The sequence below is a fragment of the Rhinopithecus bieti genome, unplaced genomic scaffold (assembly GCF_001698545.2).
Source record: "Rhinopithecus bieti isolate Rb0 unplaced genomic scaffold, ASM169854v2 scaffold_2350, whole genome shotgun sequence".
Taxonomy (NCBI): domain Eukaryota; kingdom Metazoa; phylum Chordata; class Mammalia; order Primates; family Cercopithecidae; genus Rhinopithecus; species Rhinopithecus bieti.
Window position 1 is genome coordinate 547,850 of NW_016803902.1, and position 24,773 is coordinate 572,622.

General features: G+C 49.8%; 1 protein-coding gene across 1 annotated transcript in view; it reads right to left on the reverse strand.

Annotated features, from left to right (window-relative positions):
* Positions 1-24,773, reverse strand: part of PTPN5 (protein tyrosine phosphatase non-receptor type 5) — a 63,667-nt gene that overhangs the window by 11,011 nt on the left and 27,883 nt on the right. Inside the window, exons 4-8 of the mRNA XM_017858203.1 lie at positions 5,039-5,232; positions 4,355-4,462; positions 4,022-4,105; positions 3,297-3,538; positions 1,646-1,835 (exon numbers count right to left, since the gene is read on the reverse strand). Of these exons, the coding sequence (XP_017713692.1) occupies positions 1,646-1,835; positions 3,297-3,538; positions 4,022-4,105; positions 4,355-4,462; positions 5,039-5,232 (818 nt within the window). The remainder of the gene's footprint in view (positions 1-1,645; positions 1,836-3,296; positions 3,539-4,021; positions 4,106-4,354; positions 4,463-5,038; positions 5,233-24,773) is intronic.

Consider the following 24,773-nt stretch of genomic DNA (forward strand, 5'->3'; position numbering starts at 1 on the left):
AAAAAAAAAAAAAAAAAAAAAAAAAAAAAAAAAACGAAAAAAACCCTTCACCTCCGAGTCTGTCTCTTCCTGACATCCTCTGGGATGACTCTCCATGCCTCCTGCCTCTGCATTTCCTTCCAGTCTGTCCACCAGCGTAGTCCCTGACTGCACCCAGCTTCACACTGTTTCATTGTTTTTGGACACACTAAGTATGGGCTTTGCAAAACGAGGATCATAACGCTTTCCAGGGTTGTGAAAATCAAAAGAAACAACATGAGAAAAACTGCCCCCAGAGTGGGTGCTCAGGCCGCGCTCCTTCCTCGACAATCACCCACCGAACTAGAAATGAGGTAGAGGATGTGATTCTTTCTCCAAGGGGAGATGATGGCCGTGGGAGCTCAGAGCAGGAGCTGAGGCTGGGGTGGTCGAGGAAGGCTTTCTAGAGGCATCTGGAGTGGGTGATGTGAGCAAAGGCAGGCAGGAGAAAGGCACAGGTGGGGCTGGCCCAGTTTGAAGCGGACCATCCCTGCAGGGGTGGGGCATGGGACATAAGGCTGGAAAAGGAGGCTGGGGCCACACCAGGTGAGGTGTGCTGATGGTGTATGCAGGTGGTACCAAGTTCTGGAGAACTTGGAGCAGCAGATCAGATGGTGATGGAGGTCTTCTCACAGGGGAGAGCTACCTGGTCCAGACAGGCCCAGGGCGGAGGCCAAAGGAAGGGAGCTGTAAGGGAGGAGGCGCCTGCTTCCGTGCCCCTCTGGCTTCTACCAGGAGGAACTCGCCCCCGATATTCTCGGCCTCTCGCCTCTTCCTGCTCACAGAAGTGAGGAGTTACCTGTCTGGTGAATTTGGTTGAGGAATGGAGCTTTTGAGTCTCAGCCCCTTCCTTCCTCCTCCTCTCAGGGCCCTCCTGCCAGGAAAGAATTATAGGGGTGACCCCATGGGGCAAGGTCTGAGATATGCCGGCACCCCTGTGGAGGGTGGAAAGTGCGTCTAATTCTGGGTCTCGGTATCAGGAGGCTCACTCTTGCTATACCCTGCTAAGCCTCATTTCCAACCTGTATTTTATTGACAACAAAGGTGATATTGTGATCTCCTATGCCTTAGCTCTTAATGGCTGAGCACTCAGGCAGGTAGACAGGGGTGCCATTTATCGAGTCCCTCAAAGTCCAATAGGAGGCAGCTGGAGGCTGCTGCAGAAGCCAGGTTGGAGGTGATTAGGACCTAAGCTAGGGCCCCAGGGGTGATAAGGAGGGGAGGCGACTAGAAAGATTTCAAAGGCAGAAGAACAATGCTTGGCAGGAGGAAAGTGGAAAAACAGAAGAGTTAGAAGCGAAGGTTCTCTGTGGCTTTCAAAGCACAGCACTGGGCAATAAAGACTTCGCCTTGTCACTGTACCTCCATCACCTGGCTGGGTGCTCTGCACATGTTACTAGTCTCTTTAATCTTTGAACAATCCTATTATTTTCATCCCCATTCTCCAGATGAGGAAACTGAAGCTCAGAGGGAAAGCAGCTTGCCCAAGACGGTGGGAGAGCTGATGATAAAGTGATACTAATCTACTGCAGATGCTGAGTTCCAGGCACCACGCTCCACTACCTGGGTAGGTGGATGGTTGACATGGGTCTGCACACAGTGGGGCAGCCGGCTCAAGGGAACTCACAAAGAATTCCGCCTGCAGCAGGAAGGGGTCCAGGGCCTTTTCGTGAAGCTCTTCTGCTTGGAGGACACGGGAGGCGCTGAGCAGGTACTCGCGGGCGGACTCCTCACGTGGGGACATGAGGTAGCCAAAGCCCTCCTCGTTGCAGCCCGGAGTGCACATGTCCAGGGTCAGTGAGACATTGGAGCCCCTCCTGGAAAGACCAGGAAAGGCAGTGTGAGGCACAGGGGCGGGCATGAGCTGGGGTCTTCGGGGGGAAAACGAGGGAGGGAGTGATCAGCTGGGAACGGGGGGGGGATCAAGGAAGAGGAGTGGGAGTGTGACAAAACCCCGTCAAAGCAGCATGAATCTCAGTCCTGAGGCATCGGCCTGACTCCCTATCTCCTACCTCCTGCAGTGGAGATGTTAACTTAGTGGGGGTTTGGAGCTCCAGTTCTAAAAGTTCCATCCAAAGCTAACCCAACATGGCCTTACCCTGGACTCTCCTCCATCACCGCTGGAGGCAGTTCCGCCCTGTGGTCCCCAGGAAGCTCAGAGAGGGGACACCTGCCTGAAGCACAGAAGCAGGGCTTGGGCCTGAGAGGATGGCTCCAGACCCTCCCCACTGCAGTCCTGGGCCCAGCAGTCCTGCGATGAGGCTGCTGGTGAGTCAAGGACATATTGTCCAGGAGAGGCCAGGACCCTCAGCTGTCAGGAAGGAGGGAGTCCCAGGAGCAAGGTGGCCACAAGGATGTCTACAATGGGCAAACTCTATTACACTCAGTGTCTCAGACCACAGGACAGGATGGGCCCTCATTACACAGAAGGGGAAACTGAGTCCCCATGAAGGGCCAAGAGTTGTCCAGGCTTTCCCAGTAAGGGGGTGGCAGAGCTGAAACAAAAAGCTAGATTTCCCGACTCCACACCCAGTGTTCGTTCCATGACATTACATGGGTAACTCAAATGTGGTGTGATCTGGCTTATCCACCTAGACTCTGAAAAGAGGGTGTCTACACTTCTCAGAGTGTGCTCTGTGGAACACTATGAGCTACCCTATAAAAACAGGGTTCTAACTGGGTACTCAGGGACATAAAGATGGCAATAATAGAAACTGAGGACTACTAGAGGAGGGAGGGAGGGAGACAGGCGGGCAAGGGTTGGAAAACTAACTGCTGGGTACTATGCTCAGTACCTGGGTGATGGGAGCATTTGTACCCCAAACCTCGGCATCATGCAATATGCTCAGGTAACAACACTGCACGTGTACCCCCTCAATCCAAAATAAAAGTAAAAAAAAAAAAATAGAGTTCTGTGATCAAGTGACTTTGGGAAATGCCACATACTGTCCCCTTGCTGATTTCCAATGAACACAACATGTTAAAGGCTCTGACAAGTCCCGCAGCAAAGAAAACCACCCAAACTTACTTGAGCATGGGAGAGTGTGTGTGAACATGTGTACACCTATGTGTGCGTGTGCAGTAACAGTATTTCTCAGCATTCATTTTGGGGCGCTTTGATCTCTATGAATGACCTGGAGAGCACGTGTCTACACTGGCTAAGCTATGAGGCCAGCTCTGCCCTGGGCACCGGGAGTCAGAGTCAGGCATCCACTCTTCTGATCAGCAGCTAAGAGCTCGAGGGCCCGTGGAGCCCACCCCTCCTCCACCCCTCCCACCTCTCCTGCAGACCCATGGACTTGACGGTGAGCGAGGCGGGGTCAGCCTCAGGCTTGATGTCCATCACACAATCAAACACAGGAGTCTCGGGCACCGGGTCCAGGTCCAGGAAGTCATCCTCAACTTTCTCCTCCATCCACTCAGAATAGGTGAAGGACGGCTGGCGGCTCACTGACTGGCGCCTGTCCTCAGGGGGCAGTGGGGTGGGTGGCTCTGGGGGTGTCCTCAGGAGGTGCCACACCTGGTTGGGGTATACAGCGTCATGGATCTGGGACCATGCTGGCTGCCCGCCGTGTTCCTGGAGTGCAAATGGGATTGACACCCCCGCACTCCCTCAATGTGTCCCGAGCAGCCCTGCTCTCCTGGGAGTTGTCCACAAGGCACTGCCCCTGGCCTCAATGGGAGGCTCCGTGCCCACTCTCCCTCCCTACCCCTCCCTCTCCCAGCTCTGTTTCTTGGTTCAGGCCTTCTCAGTGGGGCTTCAGAGTTCCTACACTAGCCTTCTCCCTGTCTCACCCCTTTTCCTTAGCCCAGATCACTGCAAACCAATTTTCAGAAAGGAGGAGGTTCTTGCACCAGGCTGGCACACTTGTGCAAAGAGATAAGTGTCCCTCCTTGCCCCACCCAGAACGTCCAGCCTGTAGGTCAGATGTGAGCTGGTAGAAATCTGGGCCTCAAGGTCAGAGGAGGACGGCCTTGAGGCTGGGTTCAGGAGGTGCCTTACCAGGGTGGTAACGAGGACCAGGCCCATGGACAGAGAGACCAGCAGCAGACTGGGGACTCCCCAGGTCCCAGAGTCAAGCCAGGCCTGGGGAACATCAGACAAACAGGTCAGGGTGGTGGTGGTGGGGGCAGAGTTCTCAGCTCTTGCAATGATGACAAAACCAAGACTCTGAAAATCACGTCCCAGGTCTGGGGTGGGGAGCAGGCAGAAGAACTTCAGGGGCTTGGAAGTATCTCCTGAACTCAGAGAAGCCCCATCCGGAGGTTGGGGATGGTGGGACTAGAGGCCCCCAACAGGTCCCTGCTACCCCAGGACTCCCCAAAGCTTACTTACCGTGGGTCCCAGCTGTTTCAGGAGCGTCAGCAAAGAGGAGACGAGGTTTGTGGCGTTCTGTGCCCAGACGTGGCCATAGCCGCTGAACCAGAGCACCCCGCAGGCAAGCTGGGGCACAGGGGAGCAGGCTAAGTATGGAGCCAGCCCCCTTCCCCCATGTTCCCCAGCAGAGCTCACCTTCAACCTCAACCTGGCCCTGTATGGAGGCTCCTGAACCTCTAAGGTCCAGACTGGGCAGCTGAGAGCAGGGCCCCAGTGCTGTGTGCCCAGGGGAGGCCTCAGGACTCTCCTTGGAGAAAAGCTGACTGAAGGGAACCAAGAGAAAGCCCTTTCCAGAGAGGACCTCACAAATATGTACATCAAAAGGGAAGTCTCCCAGAAAGGCCTCCACAGACAGGAGTTCTCAGGAGAACCCTGCAGGGCTGGGAGGTCAGGGGTCGGGGAGGCCCTGTGTTCCGGATTCTTAGGTTAGGGAGGCAGGATGTGAGGTCTCAGCTGCTGATGCGGTAGCTCAGAATTCCAGCCTTCCCCTCATCCCATCCTTGAGGGCTTGGAGCTCCTGAGGAACACCAGGGAGGCCGCTCATCCTCCTGCCTTCCAGGTGGCCATTCTGGGGAGGAAGTGGGAGGCTGGCCCTCCGCCCACCCTCTCTCCAGGCCCTGGTGAGGCCTGTGCCATCCTTACCAGGAACTGTGAGGCAGCAAACAGGCACAAGCTGCTCCTGACAGTGAGGGAGTGGCTCCCGGCACCTCGAGGCGGTGGCTTCTGAGCTGGATCTGAGGGCGGCGAGGGAGGAGGGGGTGGCGGCATCTCTCTCCGTGAGTCCTGGAGCCCTTCGGCCTCGTCCAGGGCCTCCATCACTATCGGCTGGGGGAGATCTGTGGAAGATGGGCCATGCGCGCCGATGACTCTGGCCCTGTCCACAGGCAGGGCTCTGCCACCCCAGGGCGGGCCGTTCCTTTTGGGGCGGCTGTGGCTGCCTCTCAATCTGGGATCAGTCAGCGTGGCTCCACTTCCAGCAGTCACCCTCGATTAGCAAAGCAATATTCACCTACCTTCGTCAGAAAGAGCTAAGTGTGGGTGGACAAATTATTTCTCTTTTATTTCTCCAGTAACAGAGTTAAAATGGCAGGAGGTTTTTCAGAGTTAATATAGTTGTATTTACGCAGCTTCATTCTTTTCCATTTCTTAAGGAAACAAAAAACAACCACCTCAAACTCAATTAAAAAAAGCAGCAGCAGCAGGGAAAAAAAGAAAAAAAAAAAAAAAAGGCATGGCATAACCAGGCCATGACCCTGAACAACCCACCCACGCCTGCCCTGTGGATTTTTGTCTCATGTGGGCCATGCCCCAACTGGGGGTGGAGGCCAGACTCTTGACAAGACTACAGCCACATGCCCCCACCCCATCTCAAGACTCCCTGCACACTGAGAGGGGCTGGGGGCAGTTAGGGCGAAGTTTGCAGGAAAACCTTGGTGTAGCAGAATTGATACCAGATGTCTCGGGCCAGTTCTGGGTCTGTCCCTAATGACTCCGGAGAGTCACTCCCTCTCTGGGTCTTAAGTTTCCCTACCTGGAAGATGGGGTTTGGGTTCAACCCTAGTTTTTCTAACTGTGCTTTACAGAGCCCTAGTGTTTTCTCAGGTGCACAGGGGCTGAGGCCCTACGTCTGCTCCTCAAGGCCAGAAGCTCTGCCTGTCTCTGTACCATATACTGGATTTCCGCTAAGATTATGTCAAGGCAGACTTCTACTCCTAAATAGTCTGAAAACCATTGGCTTAGATCTGAGTCCCTGGCTACAGCATGGGGATTCTAGCTGCGGTCACCTCAGTGAGTCCCAGATATTGGAGGTCTGCACCCACACTCACAGGATTTAGTTTACTATCAAGAAGAGAGGGACCAAAACATGGATGTATACAGTTTGACAGCTGGGAAGGGGCTGTCTACATATCATGCTGTATATGGGACAATGGACGTGGGTGACAACAGAACCATGTGGGCCCAACACAGCTGTTTGTCCATGAGCTGCTCGCTCACTTGACAAACATTTACTGAGCATCTCCCATGGCCTGGATCAAGACTGTGGTGCAGGGAACCCAGTCCTGGGGCTGTGTTTGTAGCACAGGCTCCCGCTTCCCAGCGGGATCCCTTTCAGCTGCACTCCTTGCAGTTCCTCAGGTAAACCCGCCCCCTATGCTTTGACATGCTATTCCCTCTGCCTGGAACATCCCACCAACACCCTGCTCCCCTCCCCTGCCGCCCACACACTTTGCCAAGATAACATCTATTCATCTTGCAGACCTCAATCAGACGTCCCCTGAAGTAGGTCCTGCTGTATCACATACGAGCACCCCGTGCCTCTCCTTCATATCATCATCATCATCAGCAGCAGCAGCAGCAATATGCCTGGAATGTGCAGGGGCCCTTCTTTGTGTGCCTCACATGGGTTAATTTCTTTATTCTTCACAGCACCCCTATGGAGTTGCTACTACTATTATCCCCATTTTACAGAAGAGGAAGATGAGGTGCAGAGAGGTTAACAGAGCTGCCCAAGGTCGCCTAGCTGGTAGGTAAGGGAGGAGGGTGGCTTCAATCCAGGGCAGTCAGATAGGCTTCAGGCTACATTACATTTGCTATGGGTTGTAAAATAATTTTTATTATCATCTTCCTCTACCCACCAAGAAGTTCCATAAGGGCAGAGTGGTATCAGCTTTGTTCATCCTGATGTCTAAGCATATAGCATAAGTCCTGGTGTGTAAGGCTACAATCAATGTTTACTAAATGAGTGAATGATGATGGGCAAATGACACTCTTTTACTCAGTTTTTTTGCCTGATAAATAGAGATAATACATACTTCGAAAAGCTGTGTGTGTGTGTATATATATATATTTTATTTATTTATTTATTTGTTTGTTTGTTTTTTGAGAGATGGAGTCTTACTCTGTCACCCAGGCTGGAGGGCAGTAGCGTGATCTCAGCTTACTGCAAACTCCATCTCCTGGGTTCCAACAATTCTCCTGCCTCAGCCTCCTGAGTAGCTGGGATTGCAGGCATGTGCCACCATGCCTGGCTAATTTTTGTATTTTTAGTAGAGACAGGGTTTCACCATGTTGGCCAGGCTGGTCTTGAACACCTGACCTCAGGTGATCCACCCACCTTGGCTAGGATTATAGGCATGAGCCACTGCGCCCGGCAGCTGTTATAAATATTTTAGATACTACAGATGAAACACCTAGCACAGTGTTCAGCATTTAGTAAGAACCCAATAAATGGCAGATTATAATGCTAACACATAATTCTTGCCTTCAAAAGGCTCCAGTCTCGTGGCTAAAACAGACTAGTAAAGACATGTTTACAATACAGTGCATTAAGCAATAAATCTAAGTGCCAATGGAGTCTAAGAGGGTCATGGGAGGGCATCTACCTTTGTCCATGGAGGTTATAGTTCCTGACAACCTGAGTAGTCAGCTCAGATTCTGCGAGCAAGGTGAAAAAGGAAAAGCTGCTGCTGAAAGAAGGATCACGTGGGAAGGCAAGAGCTGCTACTATTGATAAGCAAGGGGTTGATTTCTCAAGGGGCAAGGTCTCTGCCCACACACAGTTGACAGGTGATACCAAATATGGAATGGTGGAAAGGGACAGACCCAGGGGTTACCTGGCTTCTGTGCCTTGGTTCTGCAGAGCACATACTTGGACCTTGGGCAATCCCTTCTTCTCCCTGGGTCTCAGTTTCCTTATCTGTAAAAAGAAGGGCTTGAACTAGAATTCAGCACTTCTTAGATGTTTCTGCAAACCTCAGAGGAGAGGGAACATGGAACTATGGGGAATAACATGATCTTGGACTTGGCTGCATTTTTTTTTTTTTTTTTTGAGACAGAGTCTTGCTCTGTCACCCAGGCTGGAGTGCAGTGGCATGATCTCGGCTCACTGCAACTTCCACCTCCTGGGTTCAAGCGATTCTCCTGCCTCAGCCTCCCAAGTAGCTGGAACTACAGGCACGAGCCACTGCACCTGGCTAATTTTTGTAATTTTAGTAGAGACGAGGTTTCACCATGTTGGCCAGGCTGGTCTTAAACGCCTGACCTCAGGTGATCTGCCTGCCTCAGCCTCACAAAGTGCTGGGATCAGAGGTGTGAGCCACTGCGTCTGGCCTGTATTAAGACATATGGGTGTTCTGCATTCTACACTATGATATATTTGTACTTGTTTTGATATGAAAATAATGTGTTTTATTTCCCTCTCCTAAAGCTCTGAATCACAAATTTTGCTTCAGGAAGATCTGTGACATTTATCCTATGGCTTTGCCCTCAGGGGTACATGCACCCCAGTCTGAGAAGCATGGAATTTGTTTGCAATAAAACATCATGCGGCCATTATAAATGACTCTGCTGATGAATATTTGATAACATGGTAAAAAATCTGATGGTATGGACTAAGAAGGGCAAGGTTACAAAACAGTATAATCTCACTGGCCTTAAAAATTAAGAAAGTATAAACATGTCTGTAAAAGATAGCAAATACCTGATGTGAGATTAGAGGTTAACATGAGACAGAGATCATACAGCATGGAACAGTGAACTCTTGGCACACAGTAAATGCTTAATAAATGTTGTACACAGTAAATGGGAAGACTAAAGCCAGGTATTAACACCGGTTCTTTGGGGGTGGGGTGAGATTAGAGGTGATTTTATTTACATATCCTACATTTCCTCTAATAAATATGTATGTGTGTGCATACATACACAGACACATGCACACATGTATTTGTAGTGAGAAAAATATTTTTTTCAAAAAGATCAAAGTTCTGAGTTGATATCGTGAAACCTAGTTAGGATTCTCAGGTTTCAGGCCTCGACTCCCACCTGTCACATCTAAATGCATACGCTGGGATGTAAGAGATTGACAGAGTATGCGTGGCTCTGTGAGACCCACCCAGCAGCAGAACAGCCACTCCGGAGGCAGGTCCCCCAATAACGTGTGATCATCACTTTTGCATATGAAAGATAGGTTAACTGCCTTGCACATTATGGAGGTGGTAGGAAAAACTGCAGGCTCGTAGGGCCCTAGATGTGTATCTCAGAGAGTGGGAGGCTTACAATTTTTTTAAGACTACTGGTCACCTGGCAGCCCTGGGGACCAGATACATCCCACTGATGGCTATTTACGGGGCACCTGGTAGATGTACATGTTTCAGAGCAGAGTTTATTTAGTATTTTTCTGGGTAGAAATCTGACTTTTTTTTAATTCAGCAAGATATGTTTCAAACACACACTATATTCTACACGTTAATTTTTGGGGAGATGCATGGACCTCAGGTTAAGAACCCCTGATCTCAGGGGTGGGCAGTGGGTGTCTGTGATGGCAACTGGTGTTAGTTTCAAAGATGGAGAACTGGGCTAGGAGCCTGCCACTCTGGTTTTAGTCTCTGCTGATTTGTGCATGAGTCCAACACACATTTACTGAGCACCGATATACGTCAAGCACTGGGAACACGAAGATTCAATGCCATGCAATTCAGAAAAGTATTTACTGGGTGCCTACTTTGTCAAGCACTGGGCTAGGCTCTGAGGATACAGCAGTGAAGGAAACAGCCCCCACTTGCACGGACCGCTGTGGTCCTAGGCCTGTTTGTTCTTTTGGACTCTGTTCTGCTCCTAGAGATGATGTCAGCTCTTATCCTTTCCCTGCCCTCTCCTTCACTCACTATCTTGTTCTGGGAATAATACCACCTCACTGGGCTGGCTCTCTGCAGTTCCCAAAGTGCCTCTGCACACGCAATTGCATTTGCTTCTTTCGACAGCCCTATGAGGTAGACATGATCATCATCAGCTCTGTTTTGTCAGTGAGAGGCGGCTGCTTGTGTCAAGGGCTGGCTTTTCAATAGTTCACAGCTAGGTAGCTGCTTTGCCACGCATGAAACCCTGACTCAGAGGCAGCTCGCTGACGAGTGATTTAACATCGGGCTCCTCATGGGCTCACCTCTTGCACAGGATGATGGGATTTTCCAGGCAAGAAAAATCAAGGCTTACAAAGGTTAAGTGTCTTGCCCAAGTAAGTGCAGACCTGAGATTCAAACCCAGGGCTCTCCAGTATCAAGTGATGTTTCCATTTTGCCATGCTGTTTCTCAGTAAAGGGTCACTGCACCAAGGCAGGGAGGTCCTGTGTCTGGGGTGGGGGTAGGGGTGCGGGGCAGAACCTTGAACCTTGATCAGCTGCATGGGGGCCATGGTGTGGATTTTGTGCCTGGTCCCCCAGCTGATGGATCCTCAAAGTATACATGTGGTAAGGAGGGAAGGAAACAAGCCCTGGAAGGCAAAGCTCAGTATCCCAGGCCAAAGCTGTAGGATCCTGGGTAAGGCATGCAGGCAAATGGCCTTCAGATTTCACATAGGGCACAGGGAAACATTAGGATTCCTCTCCTGTCACCCGGCTCCCAAATCCCACCACTGAACTCTGCAGCTACTCCGTGTCCTGGAGCTGGTGCCGCCTGAGCTCCAGAACTGTGGCTGCTCCTGTCAGTGACTCATTCTTTGAGCTCTCAGGCTGCCAGCCCACCGGAACTGGAGTGGAAGGCTGGCTCAGCCTGTTCCTGTTTACGTGAGAAAGGAAGCTCTGTCCCAGTTAGCTTTTCTTCCCTTCCCAATGTGGCCAGCAGCCACAGGGAGCCCTACCCAAAAGAACATGACACTCAGACCTGACCGGACTTCATGAACTACCGGCTGTCAGAGCCTGGTGGGCCCTGAGGGATATCTGGTTCAGCCCACTAATTTCTCAGATGGAGAAACAGGCCCAGAGAGGGGAAGTGGCTTGCCCAAGGTCCACAGCCAGCCAAGGGCAGAGCCTGAATGTTGAAGACTTACTGTGTGCTGGGTACTGCTCCAAGTGCTTTACATATATTAACACATTCAATCCTCACAACAATCCCAAAAGGTAGGCACTGCTCTTACCTCCATTTTACACATGAGGAAACTGAGGCACAGAGACGTTAAGTCACTTGGCCGAGGTCTGCTAATAAATGGGTAGAAACTAAGACTAGAACCCAGGCAGTCTGCTTCCAGAGCCCATGCTATTAGCCACACACGAGATGAGACTAACTCCCCAGCCTAGGACCAGGCATTCTGCCTTCGACACTACATCATTGTTAACAAGTCTCCAGCACTCCCACCCCTCAACCATCTGGGTGATGATGCTGGGCTCCATGGCCCGTCACTGTGTCCAAAATGCCACCAGTAGACACTGACTTCTTGTTCATAGGATTGTTGCTCCTATCTCATTGTGGGGATGGAGGTGGATAAAGGAGTGGTAGGGGTGACCTTGGGCAATTTCCCAACAGCTCTCCCCTATGAAGAGATGAATCCACAGGGAGGATTTGCCCTCCTTTATCCTCCTATTCTGCCAGCTTGGAGCCAGGCACATTGTCAGTCTTATGCTGTTCAATACTCACGACTGCGCTGCAGGTTGACATGACTGCCCATGTCTTGCATGGGAAGCCACTGAGGCACAGAGAGGTTAAGTGACTTGCCTGGGATCACAGAGCCAAGTGGCAACAAAACTGGGACTTGAACCCAGGTTGGTGGGTCTCCACAGTCTATGACTTTTCTCTTATTCCACAGAAAGGTCTGGAAACCCACAAGGGGAATGGGTGGAGCAGGTTTGTCTACCAGGCCTATTTTGAAGTTTTGCTTGGATATGTCCAGAATCAAAGGAGGTATTGCTAGAGGAACTGAGAAGGGTATAGTGGTGGAAGAGTCTAGAAGGAACAGGTCCAATCAGTCACTTCTGCCATGCAGTATCACACCCTCAGCACTCCCGTGGGCTCTGAGAGGAAGAGCCTGGTCTGGCTGGGCACTGCTGTGGTCTCTGTACTCACTGGGAGAGGCTGGCCTCACTAGGCACTGCTGTGGTCTCTGTACTCACTGGGAGAGGCTGGCCTCGCTAGGCACTGCTGTGGTCTCTGTACTCACTGGGAGAGGCTGGAGGTGGCTCCCTATTTTCTGCTACCTTTTGGAGGTGTGTAGCAGGCAAAGTAGGTGTTAGAGTATACGGTGCTGAAGAGCAGAGTCCCTGAAACATGGCAAACACTAACCAAGCACCTGTTCTATGCCTAGCCTTTCACTAAGATTATTTCCTGCCTGCAAGATGTTCTATGTTTCAACCTCGACACTGACCAACAGAACTCCTAGTGAGAAAAGTCCTGGTGGAAAAAATTTCTAGCTTCTCCCAGCAAAGGCAAACACAAACAGATGGTGGATTTGGAGTTCTGGGAATTTGTACTGGCTCTCTGCAACCCCTCCACCCTGTTAGTCCTGCTGATCAGTGAGCAACACGACCAAGAGATCCACAGGAGGAAGCAAGTCCATCTCGGATGGTAAGCTGGCTGAAGGAAGGGCCCAAGTCTTGTTCATCTCCACACTCTCCAGGCAGGCAGGATGGGGGTGGGAAAAGGAATCAAATTGTGACATAGGAAGATTCTGGACTAAAACATGGGTGCTCACCACTTATCAGCTACATATGACTTAGGCCAGTTGTTTAACCTCTCTGTAACTTAACTCCTGTGGTGGTCTTAAAATATGTCTGTAATTCTTCACCATTTCTCCCATCAATAGGTGGCATCTATGTCCCCTCTCTGACTGATTGCCCTGATGGAGTGAAGGTGGCAGAAGAGATGTTATAGGACTGTAAGGCTAGGTTAGAAGAGTCCATGTAGTCACCGGGCATGGTGGCTCACCCTGTAATCCCAGGACTTTGGGAGGTCGAGGCAGGCAGATCACATGAGGTCAGGAGTTCGATGGTAAAACCCCGTCTCTACTAAAAATACAAAAATTAGTCAGGCGTGGTGGTGTGCATCTGTAGTCCCAGCTATAGGCTGAGGCAGAAGAATCACTTGAACCTGGGAGGCAGAGTTTGCAGTGAGCCAGAGAGTGTGCCACTGCACTCCAGCCTGGGTGACAAGAGCGAAACTCCATCTTAGAAAACAAACTTGCCTCATAGGACTCAGAGGATGCCATGAATTAAAGCATGCAAAATGCTTAGCCTGCTGCCTGGCACATGGTGAATACTCAATAAATGGTAGCCAGAATCTAGAGATTATGGGGAAAGGGGAGCGTGAGGGAGAGGTAGCAATAAGGATTTCCCTTTCATCTGCCAGGTGAGCCCCTCAGGAGTACAATGGGTGCCCCACCTGGACATGGGCAGGGGCTTTGATGCTGCTAGTTGGCAAATGGGGTTGGTGGACGGAGTGGGCATGGACTGGGGGTGGAGGAGTTTTGTCTCTGCCAGCTAATTAAGTCCAGAATGCTAACAAGCTTTCAAAACAAAACAACTCAAGTCCTCTTTGGATGGGATATAATAAAATGGTTCTATCTGAAATTGCAAACAGCTTTGTTGCTGCAAACAAAGGCTCAGTTCTTTGTGCCTCTTTGGCGTGGAGGCCCACAAGTACGAGGGTGAAAAGGGTCAATGAAACTCTGAGGGTGTTGCTTCCCCCAGCAGCTGCCCACACTGAGAACTAAAAGAGTGGACAGCAGAGGCCCTGGGGCGGTGAGATACCAGAGGTCCCCAGTGCCTGAGACTTAAGCACAAATGCTTGGGGAGGAAGGAACAGACTTAAGAGAGCATCTTGCTCCATCCTTTCATTTCAAAGATGAGAAAACTGATGAGATCCAGAGAATAAGAGGCAAAACCAGGACTGCCATGTTCATCTTTAAGTTTCTAGAGTTCAGTTGTCTCATTAAGCTAGCACATGAAGTTCAACAGGGATTGCCTGTGGATATCTGGAAGGTCTACGGCTTGAGGCCCCATGGCAGTGGAAGGCTGGGTCCTGGCTTGGGGCTCTCTGACGGGTCCTGTTAAATGCCCTCAGAGGTCTAGGAAAGTCCAGGTGACAGGACGTGAACTCTTCAGCCCAAGGTGCCCCCAGGACAGCAGGGCAAATCCCATGCCTCCCGAGGCTGCCACCATCAGATGGTCTTTGCAACCTGGGAGGCTCACACCACGTTCTCAAGGTGTCAGGGGGCCTGGACTCTCTGGCTGTGTGATCTTCAGCATCTATCTCACTACCTCAGGGGGCCTTCCAAGTGTCCTGTAAATTCAAAGAGTGGGACTAGGGGTCTTTCAGGGTCCTTCTATCTCTAAAGATCCACTGTTACTTAAAAATAAATCTGAACCTCTGCTTTAGTTTAATTCAATGGCTTCCCTTTGTTCTTAGGATAAAGACCAAAATATTTGCCCTTGCCATGGCTAACAACAAAGGACCACCATGCTCTGGCCCCTGCTTACCTCCCCAGACTCTACCCCCACCTTCTCCTGGTTTTCTCTGGTCTGGCTTCTTCCAGATCCTCTATTGGAACCAGTATAGGAAACAGAAAAGTCTGGAAACTGGTGGTTCTGCTCTAGGATGTAAATGTCAAGGAAATCCTCACACAGTCCCCAAGGGAGCATGTAAGCCAATGTTCTCTCTTGCGCTACCTGTGGTGGGGGCTGGGGAGTACAGACATCTGAAAGCCCATGGCTGGGGAGCTGGTGGGCCAAGTGTTCAGGGACATGTTGGGGAGTGCTGTGCAGCCCTTAGGAGCAAAGGATCAGAGTACCATGGCACCGTGGGGTAACTTAGAAACACAGTGTTGAGTAAAAAGAATGAGATTTAACAGTACAATATGCACAATTAAAAATATAGACACAAAAAACATCACCAAGGGCACATAGCAACAAAAAACACCTATTAAACACATTAACTATAGAGAGAGGGGGCACAGCAGTGGGACATAAAAGTAAATAAGTGAATAAAACTAAAGAGAGCCTCTATGGCCCACTGGAGATAACAGGACCATGCACTGAGGAGTATGATGGACGATGCTCTAGAAACTCTTGAGAAGCACCTTTTCCTCTCCGAGTAAATCCAAAACAAAACCACTGAGTTGGAAGTTGAGCCAAGGTCCAAAGGGGGAAACAACGAACAGAAATTGAGGGCCCTTCATCCTGTCTGCATCCTGGAACTGGGAGAGCTGGAGAGAGAGAAATCCTGGCTGTTTGGGAATCAACACCTCTGAAGGGAGAAAGACTCATGGACTGAGCTGCAGCAGAGCCGACTGTCAAGGAGACCCCTGGATCTCCTCTCCTCTGAGCTGGTTCACCAACATGACCACTGAGTCATTTTCTTGACTTTCTACAGGGAGAGGGGAATTCTATGTCTTGGTGGCTGTCTCCAAGAATAACCAGCCCCATTAAGATCCCTGGGGTTGGGTCATCCCCAGGTTTTCACCTGCCAAGCTGAACCAATCAACCCAGAGGGTGGTGAGTCAAGTCAGAGGGCCCCCTCTCTCATCAGCTATCACTCTTGCTTGGCAAGGATTAATTACTATTTTGGAGTGGCCAATCATTTTTTCTTAATGATTTTAGAAAATATGAAGACCTCCCCCTACAATAAAAGTATAAAGAAAAACCAAGTCATCCATACTCTTGCCTCACTGAGAAAGGCGTTGGTTTCCTTTTGATGTATTTTTCTCTTGTTGTGGGTGCACTTTTACCTTGTGCATTGTTTTGTACGTAGGCATATCCTGAGACTATGTCCCTTTGGATTACAAGGATTCAACCTTTAAAAAACAAACAAAAAAAAGAGTCTCACTCTGTCGCCCAGGCTGGAGTGTAGTGGCAAGATCTTGGCTCACTGCGAGCTCTGCCTCCCAGGTTCACGTCATTCTCCTGCCTCAGCCTCCCAAGTAGCTGGGACTACAGGCGCCCGCCACCACGTCTGGCTAATTTTTTTGTATTTTTTAGTAGAGATGGGGTTTCACCATGTTAGCCAGGATGGTGTCGATCTCCTGACCTCGTGATCCGCCAGCCTTGGCCTTCCAAAGTGCTGGGATTACAGGCGTGAGCCACTGTGCCCAGCCTACAGGGATTCAACTTTTAAGTAATATGGCAGACAGCCTCCAAGGTGGCCCTCAGTGAACCCTGCCTCCTGGTCTTCACATCCACGTGCAGTCCCTCCTACATGGTACCAGGGTTAGTCTTCATGACCAATAGCACACAGCAGAAGTGAAGGCATGTCACTTCTAGGATTAGGTCCTAAGAGACCGTGACTTTCATCTTGGACACAACTCTTGCTCCCTCGTGTGCTCTCTTGGATAACTCACTCTGTGGGAAACCAGCTGCCCTGCAGTGTGGCCGCTGAGGCAGCCTGTGGAGTGGCCTGTATGGTGAGGTACTGACACCTCTGGCCCAGAGGCTGCAAGGAACTGGAGTCTGCCAATCACCTGTGAGTGAGCTTAGAAGTGGATTCTTCAGCCACTGTCGAGTTTTGGGATTATTGCAGCCCTGGTCAACATCTTGAGATGTTGTGAGAGATCAGGCCAGATTGACTTAGGCCATGTGGCTAAGTCATTCCTGGTTTCCTGACTTAGAAACTGTGGGGGATAAGAAATGTTTTGAATTGCAAAGTTTTGGGGGTAATTTGTTATGTAGCAAAATATAACTAATGCAAGCGGTCTTATCCCTCCCTCAGGTAATACGGACTTTCATAGCAGGCTGTATTCCCATTGAGGAGAGACAGGCCTAAGAGGCTGGGGGTTGCCCTGCTGCTGGATACCAGGACCCACTGGGAAGCTACTCAAGACTGGCAGAGGGTGGCACTGGGCTGGGTAGAGGACTAACGCACAATTCCAAATGGTCTTGCTTGTGATTGATAAAGGTTTGTCTCAAGCTAGGTGATGTTCAACAGGGATGTGGGAAAAAAGATGGTCTTTTTCGGGCCAGACGTGGTGGCTTATGCCTGTAATCCCAGCACTTTGGGAGGCTGAAGTGGGCAGATCACAAGGTCAGGAGTTCGAGACCAGCCTGGCCAACATGGTGAAACCCTGTCTCTCCTAAAAATATAAAAACTAGGCATGCATGGTGGTGTGTGCCTGTAATCCCAGCTACTTGGGAGGCTGAGGCAGGAGAATTGCTTGAACCCAGGAGGTGGAGGTTGCAGTGAGCCAAGATCACGCCACTGCACTCCAGCCTGGGCAACAGAGTGAGACTCTGTATCAAAAAAAGTGGAAAAAAAAAAAGATGATCTTTTTCAATATCTAATAGTCACATCAGGCACAACCCAAACAGGGCTGAGAGGGGGCAGGCTAGTGACTGGTCCTCAGAAGAGGGATGCTCTATGCAAAGCCTTGTCTTATTTAGGAAAATGGTGTGCAATGGGAAATTCTGGGCAGGCTTCTCATCTGTATTTTAAAAGGCAACATTACCCCAGCTGACATCTGGCTTATGTCTGGTTCAGAGAGCCTTGTTCCGTCTTTGCTGATAACTCTTCCTGGTACCTTACATCCTTCACGTTTTATTTTTTTTATTATTATTATTTTTTTTTTGTGAGCCAGATTCTCACTCTGTCACCCAGGCTGGAGTGCAGTGACATGATCTCTGCTCACTGCAACCTCTGCTTCCTGGGTTCAAGCAATTCTTGTGCCTCAGCCTCCTGAGTAGCTGGGATTACAGGCACAAGTCACCATGCCTGGCTAGTTTTGTATTTTAGTAGAGACAGGGTTTCACCATGTTGGCCAGGCTGGTCTTGAACTCCTGACCTCATGTGACCCACCCATCTCAGCCTCCCAAAATGCTGGGATTACTGAGCCACTGCACCCAGCCCATCCTTCAGGTTTTAACCACTTGGAATTAAAAAGAAACAGCACCATGGTCCTAATAAACATCCCCACCTGTCCCACGCATCATTTTCATATGTGTGTGTGTGAAATTCCAAAGTTTAGAGATGTAAAGTGATTCAAGCAAGATCCAGGCTCAAAAGGGGCAGAGTCCAAATTCATTCACATCCAGGGCTTCTGAACCCAACAATAAGAAACCATAAAAAAATGAGCTGTGAATAAGACTTTATGGTTTACAAATCCCCATTCACATCCATTGTCTCACTGAATTCTTATAACTACCATGAAAAAAATTGCTTCTCATTTCACAGTGGAAATGCCTCATGAGACAGATGGAGCAGTACAGGGTCCAAGTCCAAGTCCAAGTCCATCAGTGAAAGGCAGTGCCCAATACAAGGGCAGACATACTCAGCACTGTCCTTACACCCAGGAAAATGTCCCTCGTCCTGATCTCACACTTTGAAGGGCTCTGCTCCAATCCTCCACCAGGTATGCTCCTCCTCACAGGTTAGGAGTCCAGGGAACCAAAGGGACATTCCCCCTGTAAGGCCACATATTCAAACTCCGCACCTGCTCCCCCGCCCCCCCAAGATTCCCTGGTCAAACGGTCCTCAGCCTGATTCCTGGACCTGGTGGCCCTCTTTTCTGACTGCTTTATGGGAGTACACCGTGCTGTGTGTATTCCTAGAACTGGCTAAGGTGACTGTTTGCAGGAGGTGTGTTTGGAGCTCAGATGTGTGGGCTGGGGTACCCATCTACCTAAGTGCTCATGAGTGTCCTTATGGTGTGGGATAGAGCTGGGGTGGACTGGAGACTGGCTTTCTCTAGACCCCATATTTTGGTGCAGAACTCAGAATTCTCCATTTGAACCAGGCTTTTAAACTCCTTACAAATGAGTATTTGTCAGGGTGGAAGGATAACATATTTCCTTTCAAAGCTTATCAGCTTGCTTTCGAACAGTTAGCTATCTAGACATAACATATCCAGCCTTACAGATGTTAGGGGTGGGACTGCACACAGTTGTGCTCTTTGAAGTGGCAGGGAGGAGAGCCAAAGAAAAGAGAAGAGCAAAAGAGAGAAAGATTTAAGCAACAAGGGGTCAGTAGCTCACACAGTGGAAGGTTGGGGAAAAGAATGAGACATGAGATGAAGGCCGAGGGTAGGAAGCTTTAGGAGCGGAAGAAGCTAGTGTTAGGAGGGATGTGAAAGCTTATAAAGAGGAAGTTCAGGTGGATGAAGGATGGCCACAGATTCTCTGTACCCCTCCTATCCAGAGGTGGCATTTTCTTCCCATCCCTTGGATCTAGGCTGACCCTGTGACTGGCTTTGATCAACAAAATGTAGTGAAGTGACCCTGTGTAACTTCTAGAGCTGGGCCTTTCTTTTTTTTTGCCCTCTTAGAGTGCTCCTTCTCGATAATCACATAAGAAGTCCAACTACCACGAGATCATCATGCTGTGAGGAAGCACAAGGTAGGAGCACTGAGGTGCCAGATGTATAAGAAAAACTTCTCGGACATTCTATCCCAGCACAGAATGAGGTGTGTACAGCTGACCGAGTGACCCCAGCTGATGCCACATGGAATGGAAGAACCACTCAGCTAAACCCTGCATGACCCTCCAAGTCATGAGCAAATAAAATGGTTGCTGTTTCAAGCCACTACGTTTTGAGATAGTCAGGCAGCAACAGACAACCAAAACAGATCCTGAGATCTGAAATGAAGAAATGAGCTTAAATGGAAGGATGAGGTTTTTTGTTTGTCCCCCCCCCCCCAGATATAAAGAACTTTCTGAGAGCTGGGGTGATTTGTCCCTGAGCCAGACCAAAGAGAAAGGTAATGGCATCTGTCACTGTATATCTTAGGAGTGTGATGGATGCTCATTTGTCTAAAAGGGCTTTGGCATCAACCTTTGAAGATGCAGGGGACTGGACCAGATGCATTCCTTCTTTCAGTTGCAAAGACTGTCTTTAAGTGTCATCATACATCCAGGCAACTCCCTAGAATATGAGCACTGTTTCTATCCTGGTGAAGGAAAATGGAGGATCATTCTCCCCACCAACCCTGGCCCCTTGACTATACAAGCAGAAAACACTCCTGCCTGTGGCTGTGCTGGTTCAGTGAGGTCTCAGATCTGCGATGCGGAGTCAAGAAAGGACCACCGGCTACACTACCCCACTCCACTGCTGTAGAACTGGCCTGGATCTGAGGCCCAAGCCCTGGGCACAGGAACACAAAGATGCAAAGGTATTTTTTCTGTTCACATTCCATATCCTGGAACAATCATCACCGTCACTATTAGCTACCATTTATAGAGCACTGTATAATAAGCACTTTACGTCCATGAACTCATTTAATCCTCACAAAATCTCTGTGAAGATCTCATCATATTATTACCCTTATTATTACCCTTATTACCCTTATTTTAGAGTGAGGAATTTGGAACTCACAGCAGTTAGATAATTCACCTCAGGTCATGCTGTTGGTCAACAGTAGAGCTGGGATTTGAACCCAGGTCTGTCTGCCTGGCCATAGCACCCCAAGGCCTAGCTAGATGGGCTCCATCCTGGTGTCTGAGAATAGTTAGCCTCACTTTTGCTGACCAGTGGGCATCTGGGATGGTACTTCCTTTCTCAATACAATGGCATCGTTACAGAATACTGCCCAATTAGCACATCCAAATGGTGTTTCATTTTACTTTATCCATTCTGAAGACTCAAGTAAAAAACTCATCAATGACAATAAATATCTCTAAATGCATTTAAAGTCTTGAATGAAAACAGAACCATCAATTCAACAAAGAAATAAAAATCAACAGAACCTCTACCACTGAGTGTTGACAGCTACTGGTGATATCTTAGTACTACTACAACCAGGTCCATCTTCTTGAAGTTTGTCCATTTGGGCTCCTGCACCTGCTCACAGACCAGCTTGAACCAGTACTAAGCACCACTCTGCAGGGCTTTGTGAAAACGGGTTAGCTGATCAGGGATGAGGCGCATTATGAGGTAAACCTGCTCCTTAAAATGCTTGACACAGCAGGTTCCTAAAGACATGAACCAAGACCCTATTCATGTTCTAGGTCACTTCTTAGAGGAAGCCTTCCCTGACCCACCAAGATAGGGTTGCATAACGGCTGTACCCTTCCATGGCACCCTAAACTCTTTAGGAGCAGGGACCCTGTCTGTCTTGCTTGTCACTGTATCACTAGTGCCTGGCAAGCATGGAGCATGGAGTAGGTGCTCAATAAATTTGAGTGGATAAAAGAATCAGGCTGCCTTTTCAACTGGCCTTGTTGGCTACTGGTGTAAGACCTCATCTGTGGCATGGTAGGAAGGCTATGAACGCTATGACTTGTTCCTTCCTGCTGGTCAGAGGTAGGTGCTGCAGGATTAGGGTGACAAAGCTTTCCTTGATTCAGGCCTCCTGCTCCTTTACTTTAAAAAGTGGCACTCGGGATGGGCAGTGGCTTCTTGCTGAGACCTAGACCTTGTCCTTGGCCTGAAGGGAGGGTCCACTGAATACCCACAATGATACAGAGCAGAGTGCCTAGGGCTGGGTTGGGGACAGGTTGCAAGCCATCAGGATCTAAGGTGGAGAGCAGGTCTCAGAATCACCAGCCCAAGAGGCCAGCTGTTCCTACCAAAAGTGCAATGGCCTACTCAGGCCTTCAGCATACTCATGACCATGCATAAAGCCAGCTAATCATAACACACTGAAATCTCAGGTTGGTAGGGATTGTCACGGCTCCAGCCAGGTGCCCGCAGAAAGGCTCCAGGAATACTTTGTTCCCAAGAGCAGTGTTGTCCTTAGACCTGGGCCCTGTGCCCCGTCTCTTCTGTCCATGTCACTCCCCATAAGCAGAGAAGTCCACAGGGCTCAGGATATATACTCAACTAGAGTCTCTTACCAGCTGGTGTCCATGTTCCCCTTTCCAGGCTATACTCTAACTACTAGGACTTCAGGATTTCCTGCCCAAATGGCTTGAAGCCTGCATGGGTCTCTTGCTCAGGTACATCCCTGTGAGGGTAGACACTGTTTCCTGCTTATGCATCTTCAGGTTGGAGGGGTGGCCAAGGGGTAGCTATTAGGGTGGAGTGTGGACCAAGCTTGGACATACAGACTGGCCTGCCCACATGCATGCATGCAAGCGACGGCCTTTGCAGTGCAGGACTGAGCAGGGGTGGTATACTGTGAGGGTCTTTATTGGTAGTCTGACCTTGGTCCCTGCAGGCCTGCCCACGAGTCTGCATGATGAAGATGCTGAGAGCAATGCCTGGCGATGTTGCTAGGTGCTGGTCCCCACTGGCACCCACTGTTGCTTTATCTATCTCCTTCTACCTTGTACCTCCGCGGCAGCTGCTGGGAGCTAGGACTATACTGGCCTAGGCCTGTACTGGTGCTGGTTGGGGGAAGGAGTGGAGGCCCCAGCATTAGCAGTACCACCTGGTATCTTGCAAATGTGAACACCTACACATAAAAGAAGGGAGAGTGTGAGTTTGAATGCACCAAAGTGTTTGGGTGACTATGAGCAAATGAAGTGAGCAAGAAAGGAAGAGTGAAAGAGAAAAGGAGGGTGACCACATGAAAAAGGGTGTGTGCATGAGGGAGGAGAAAAACACATGCATGTGCATGTGCATGGGGGTGGGGAAGGCAGTGGGGTAGACACTCAGTGCCCCCACAGTACCTGGGAGCTGGGCATGACTGAGAGCCTGGGAAGAGGACAGAGAATGGAGAGGGAGAAAAGGATCTGCCTAGTCATTTTTGAGTGTGTGTGAAGAAGGGGTAGAGTTGTGGGAGAGAGAGAAAGACACCTAAGGGGACAAGAGAGCCAATGCACATCTCCAGGAAGTCATGCAGAGGGAAGCGCACGGGAGTGGAGGGATGGAGCTAAGAGAGGTGAGTGTGCAAGAGGAAAGCATGCAGGTGTGTGAGCCTGGAGGTGTGCGTCCGCCCCTGCAGGGCTGTGTGAGACAGAGGGAGGCCACGTGTCTGGGTGACTGCGTGGGTACATGCATGTGCATCGGGGAGCATGCGGCTGTGACAAGTGAGCACAAACACGAGTGTGCGAGCACGCTGGGAGGGTGTCCCAGGGGCTGTGAGGCAGCACGCCTGGCCCTGGGGCATTGTGGCGGGGGTGCCGGGGGTGTCGGTGATGCTGAGGATGTTTCCACACCAGAAAGCTCTGAGGGAACTGTATACCTGCCCCATGTTGGCTCAGATCTGGATGACCATGGTGGCTGGGAATGTTGGCCATGTTGCCCCTATCCGGAGGTGGGTGTGGGAATGAATGAGCTACTAGGCATGGCTGGCCCTCACTCTGCCTCGCTCTGGGCAAGACAGCCAGGAGGGGAGAGAGTTCTTGAGGGCTGGATTTTTATACCATCATTATGCAATTGCCTGTAGTGCTCATGGGCTCCTTCTAAAGGCCTAACACTCCAACTCCCTTGGCCTACAAACCCCCATTTCCTTTTATGTCCAAGTTGCAGTACAGGTCAGTGTCCTTTGCAAACATTTGTGGAAGTTTACTCTACACCAGGCTGTGGTGTAGAGTAGAATTCCACAAATTCACAATGTGAATTTACCCTATTCACAATGCCAAACCATCCCCCAGTTTTTCCCCATCCCTCTCTTCATGGCTTTAATTGTCTTCATAGCACTTACCACTATTAGCCAAACTATGTGGCATGACTTAACTTATTTGTCGTCTATTTTTGTCTTAATAGCAAATGTCTGTACAGCATTTGCTACATGCCAGGCACTGTGCTAAACTTTCTGTTAATTCACTGAATCCTCTAACAACTCGACACAGCAGTGAATATTGTTCTTGCTATATTGTGAATGGGAGGCCCAGAAGGATTCAGTAGCTTGTCCATGATCATCCCACTGGTAAGTGGTGGGGCCAAGCTGAGGTTCCGGAGTCCCTGCTCTTGACCAGCACATAATCCTGTCCTGGGAGGGTGGGCCATTTTTTCAGTTTGGATTTCTATTTAATCTCTAATGCTTACAACAGTGTCTAGCACACGTAGGTGCTCAATCAGTAGTGACAGAATGAAGAAATGAGTGAATACATGCTGGACATGGAGGATGCAGAGATGAAACTGAGAGGCGCTTGCCTTCAGAGAGCTCATGGCCCCATGGAGGAGGCAAATAATTACTGCAATCCCCTATGAGGACAGCATCATGGGAGTCTAGAGGGTCACACAACTTGCTCGGCCTCTGCACGCAGGACTTCCCAGAGGAAGGACACAGGTGGGGACAGGCACAGTGACACTGTCTACCTCCTCCAAACTCCTATCTGGCACAAACACACCTTAACTCTTTCTGCCTCAGTCCACAGGTTGCCAGAAGACGACAGTAGCTCCATGGGGACAACAGAGGCAGAACAAGGTAGTGGTGAGGACATGGGCTACTAAGAGAGACTGCCTGGAGTGAATCCTCCCTCTACCAGCTAAGTGACCTTGAACGGACTGCCTAAGCTCCCTGGGCCTTAGTCCTCTCATCTGTAAGATGGGGGTAGCAAATGACACTGATTTCCTAGGATATGACATGACCAATACTCTTCTATTCTACGCTGGTTGCTGGTTTTTGGGGAAAAATGGGAGAGAACATTGGGATTAACATATTATGCTTATTACTGCAAGCCTCTCTGCTGTGGCTTCATCCCATTTTGCAGAAGCAGCTCAGAGCCGAACTTGTCCATGAACTTTCCTTAGTGAAGGGACTATGTCTGCTTTATTTACCACTACATCTCTAGCACCTAGTACAGAACC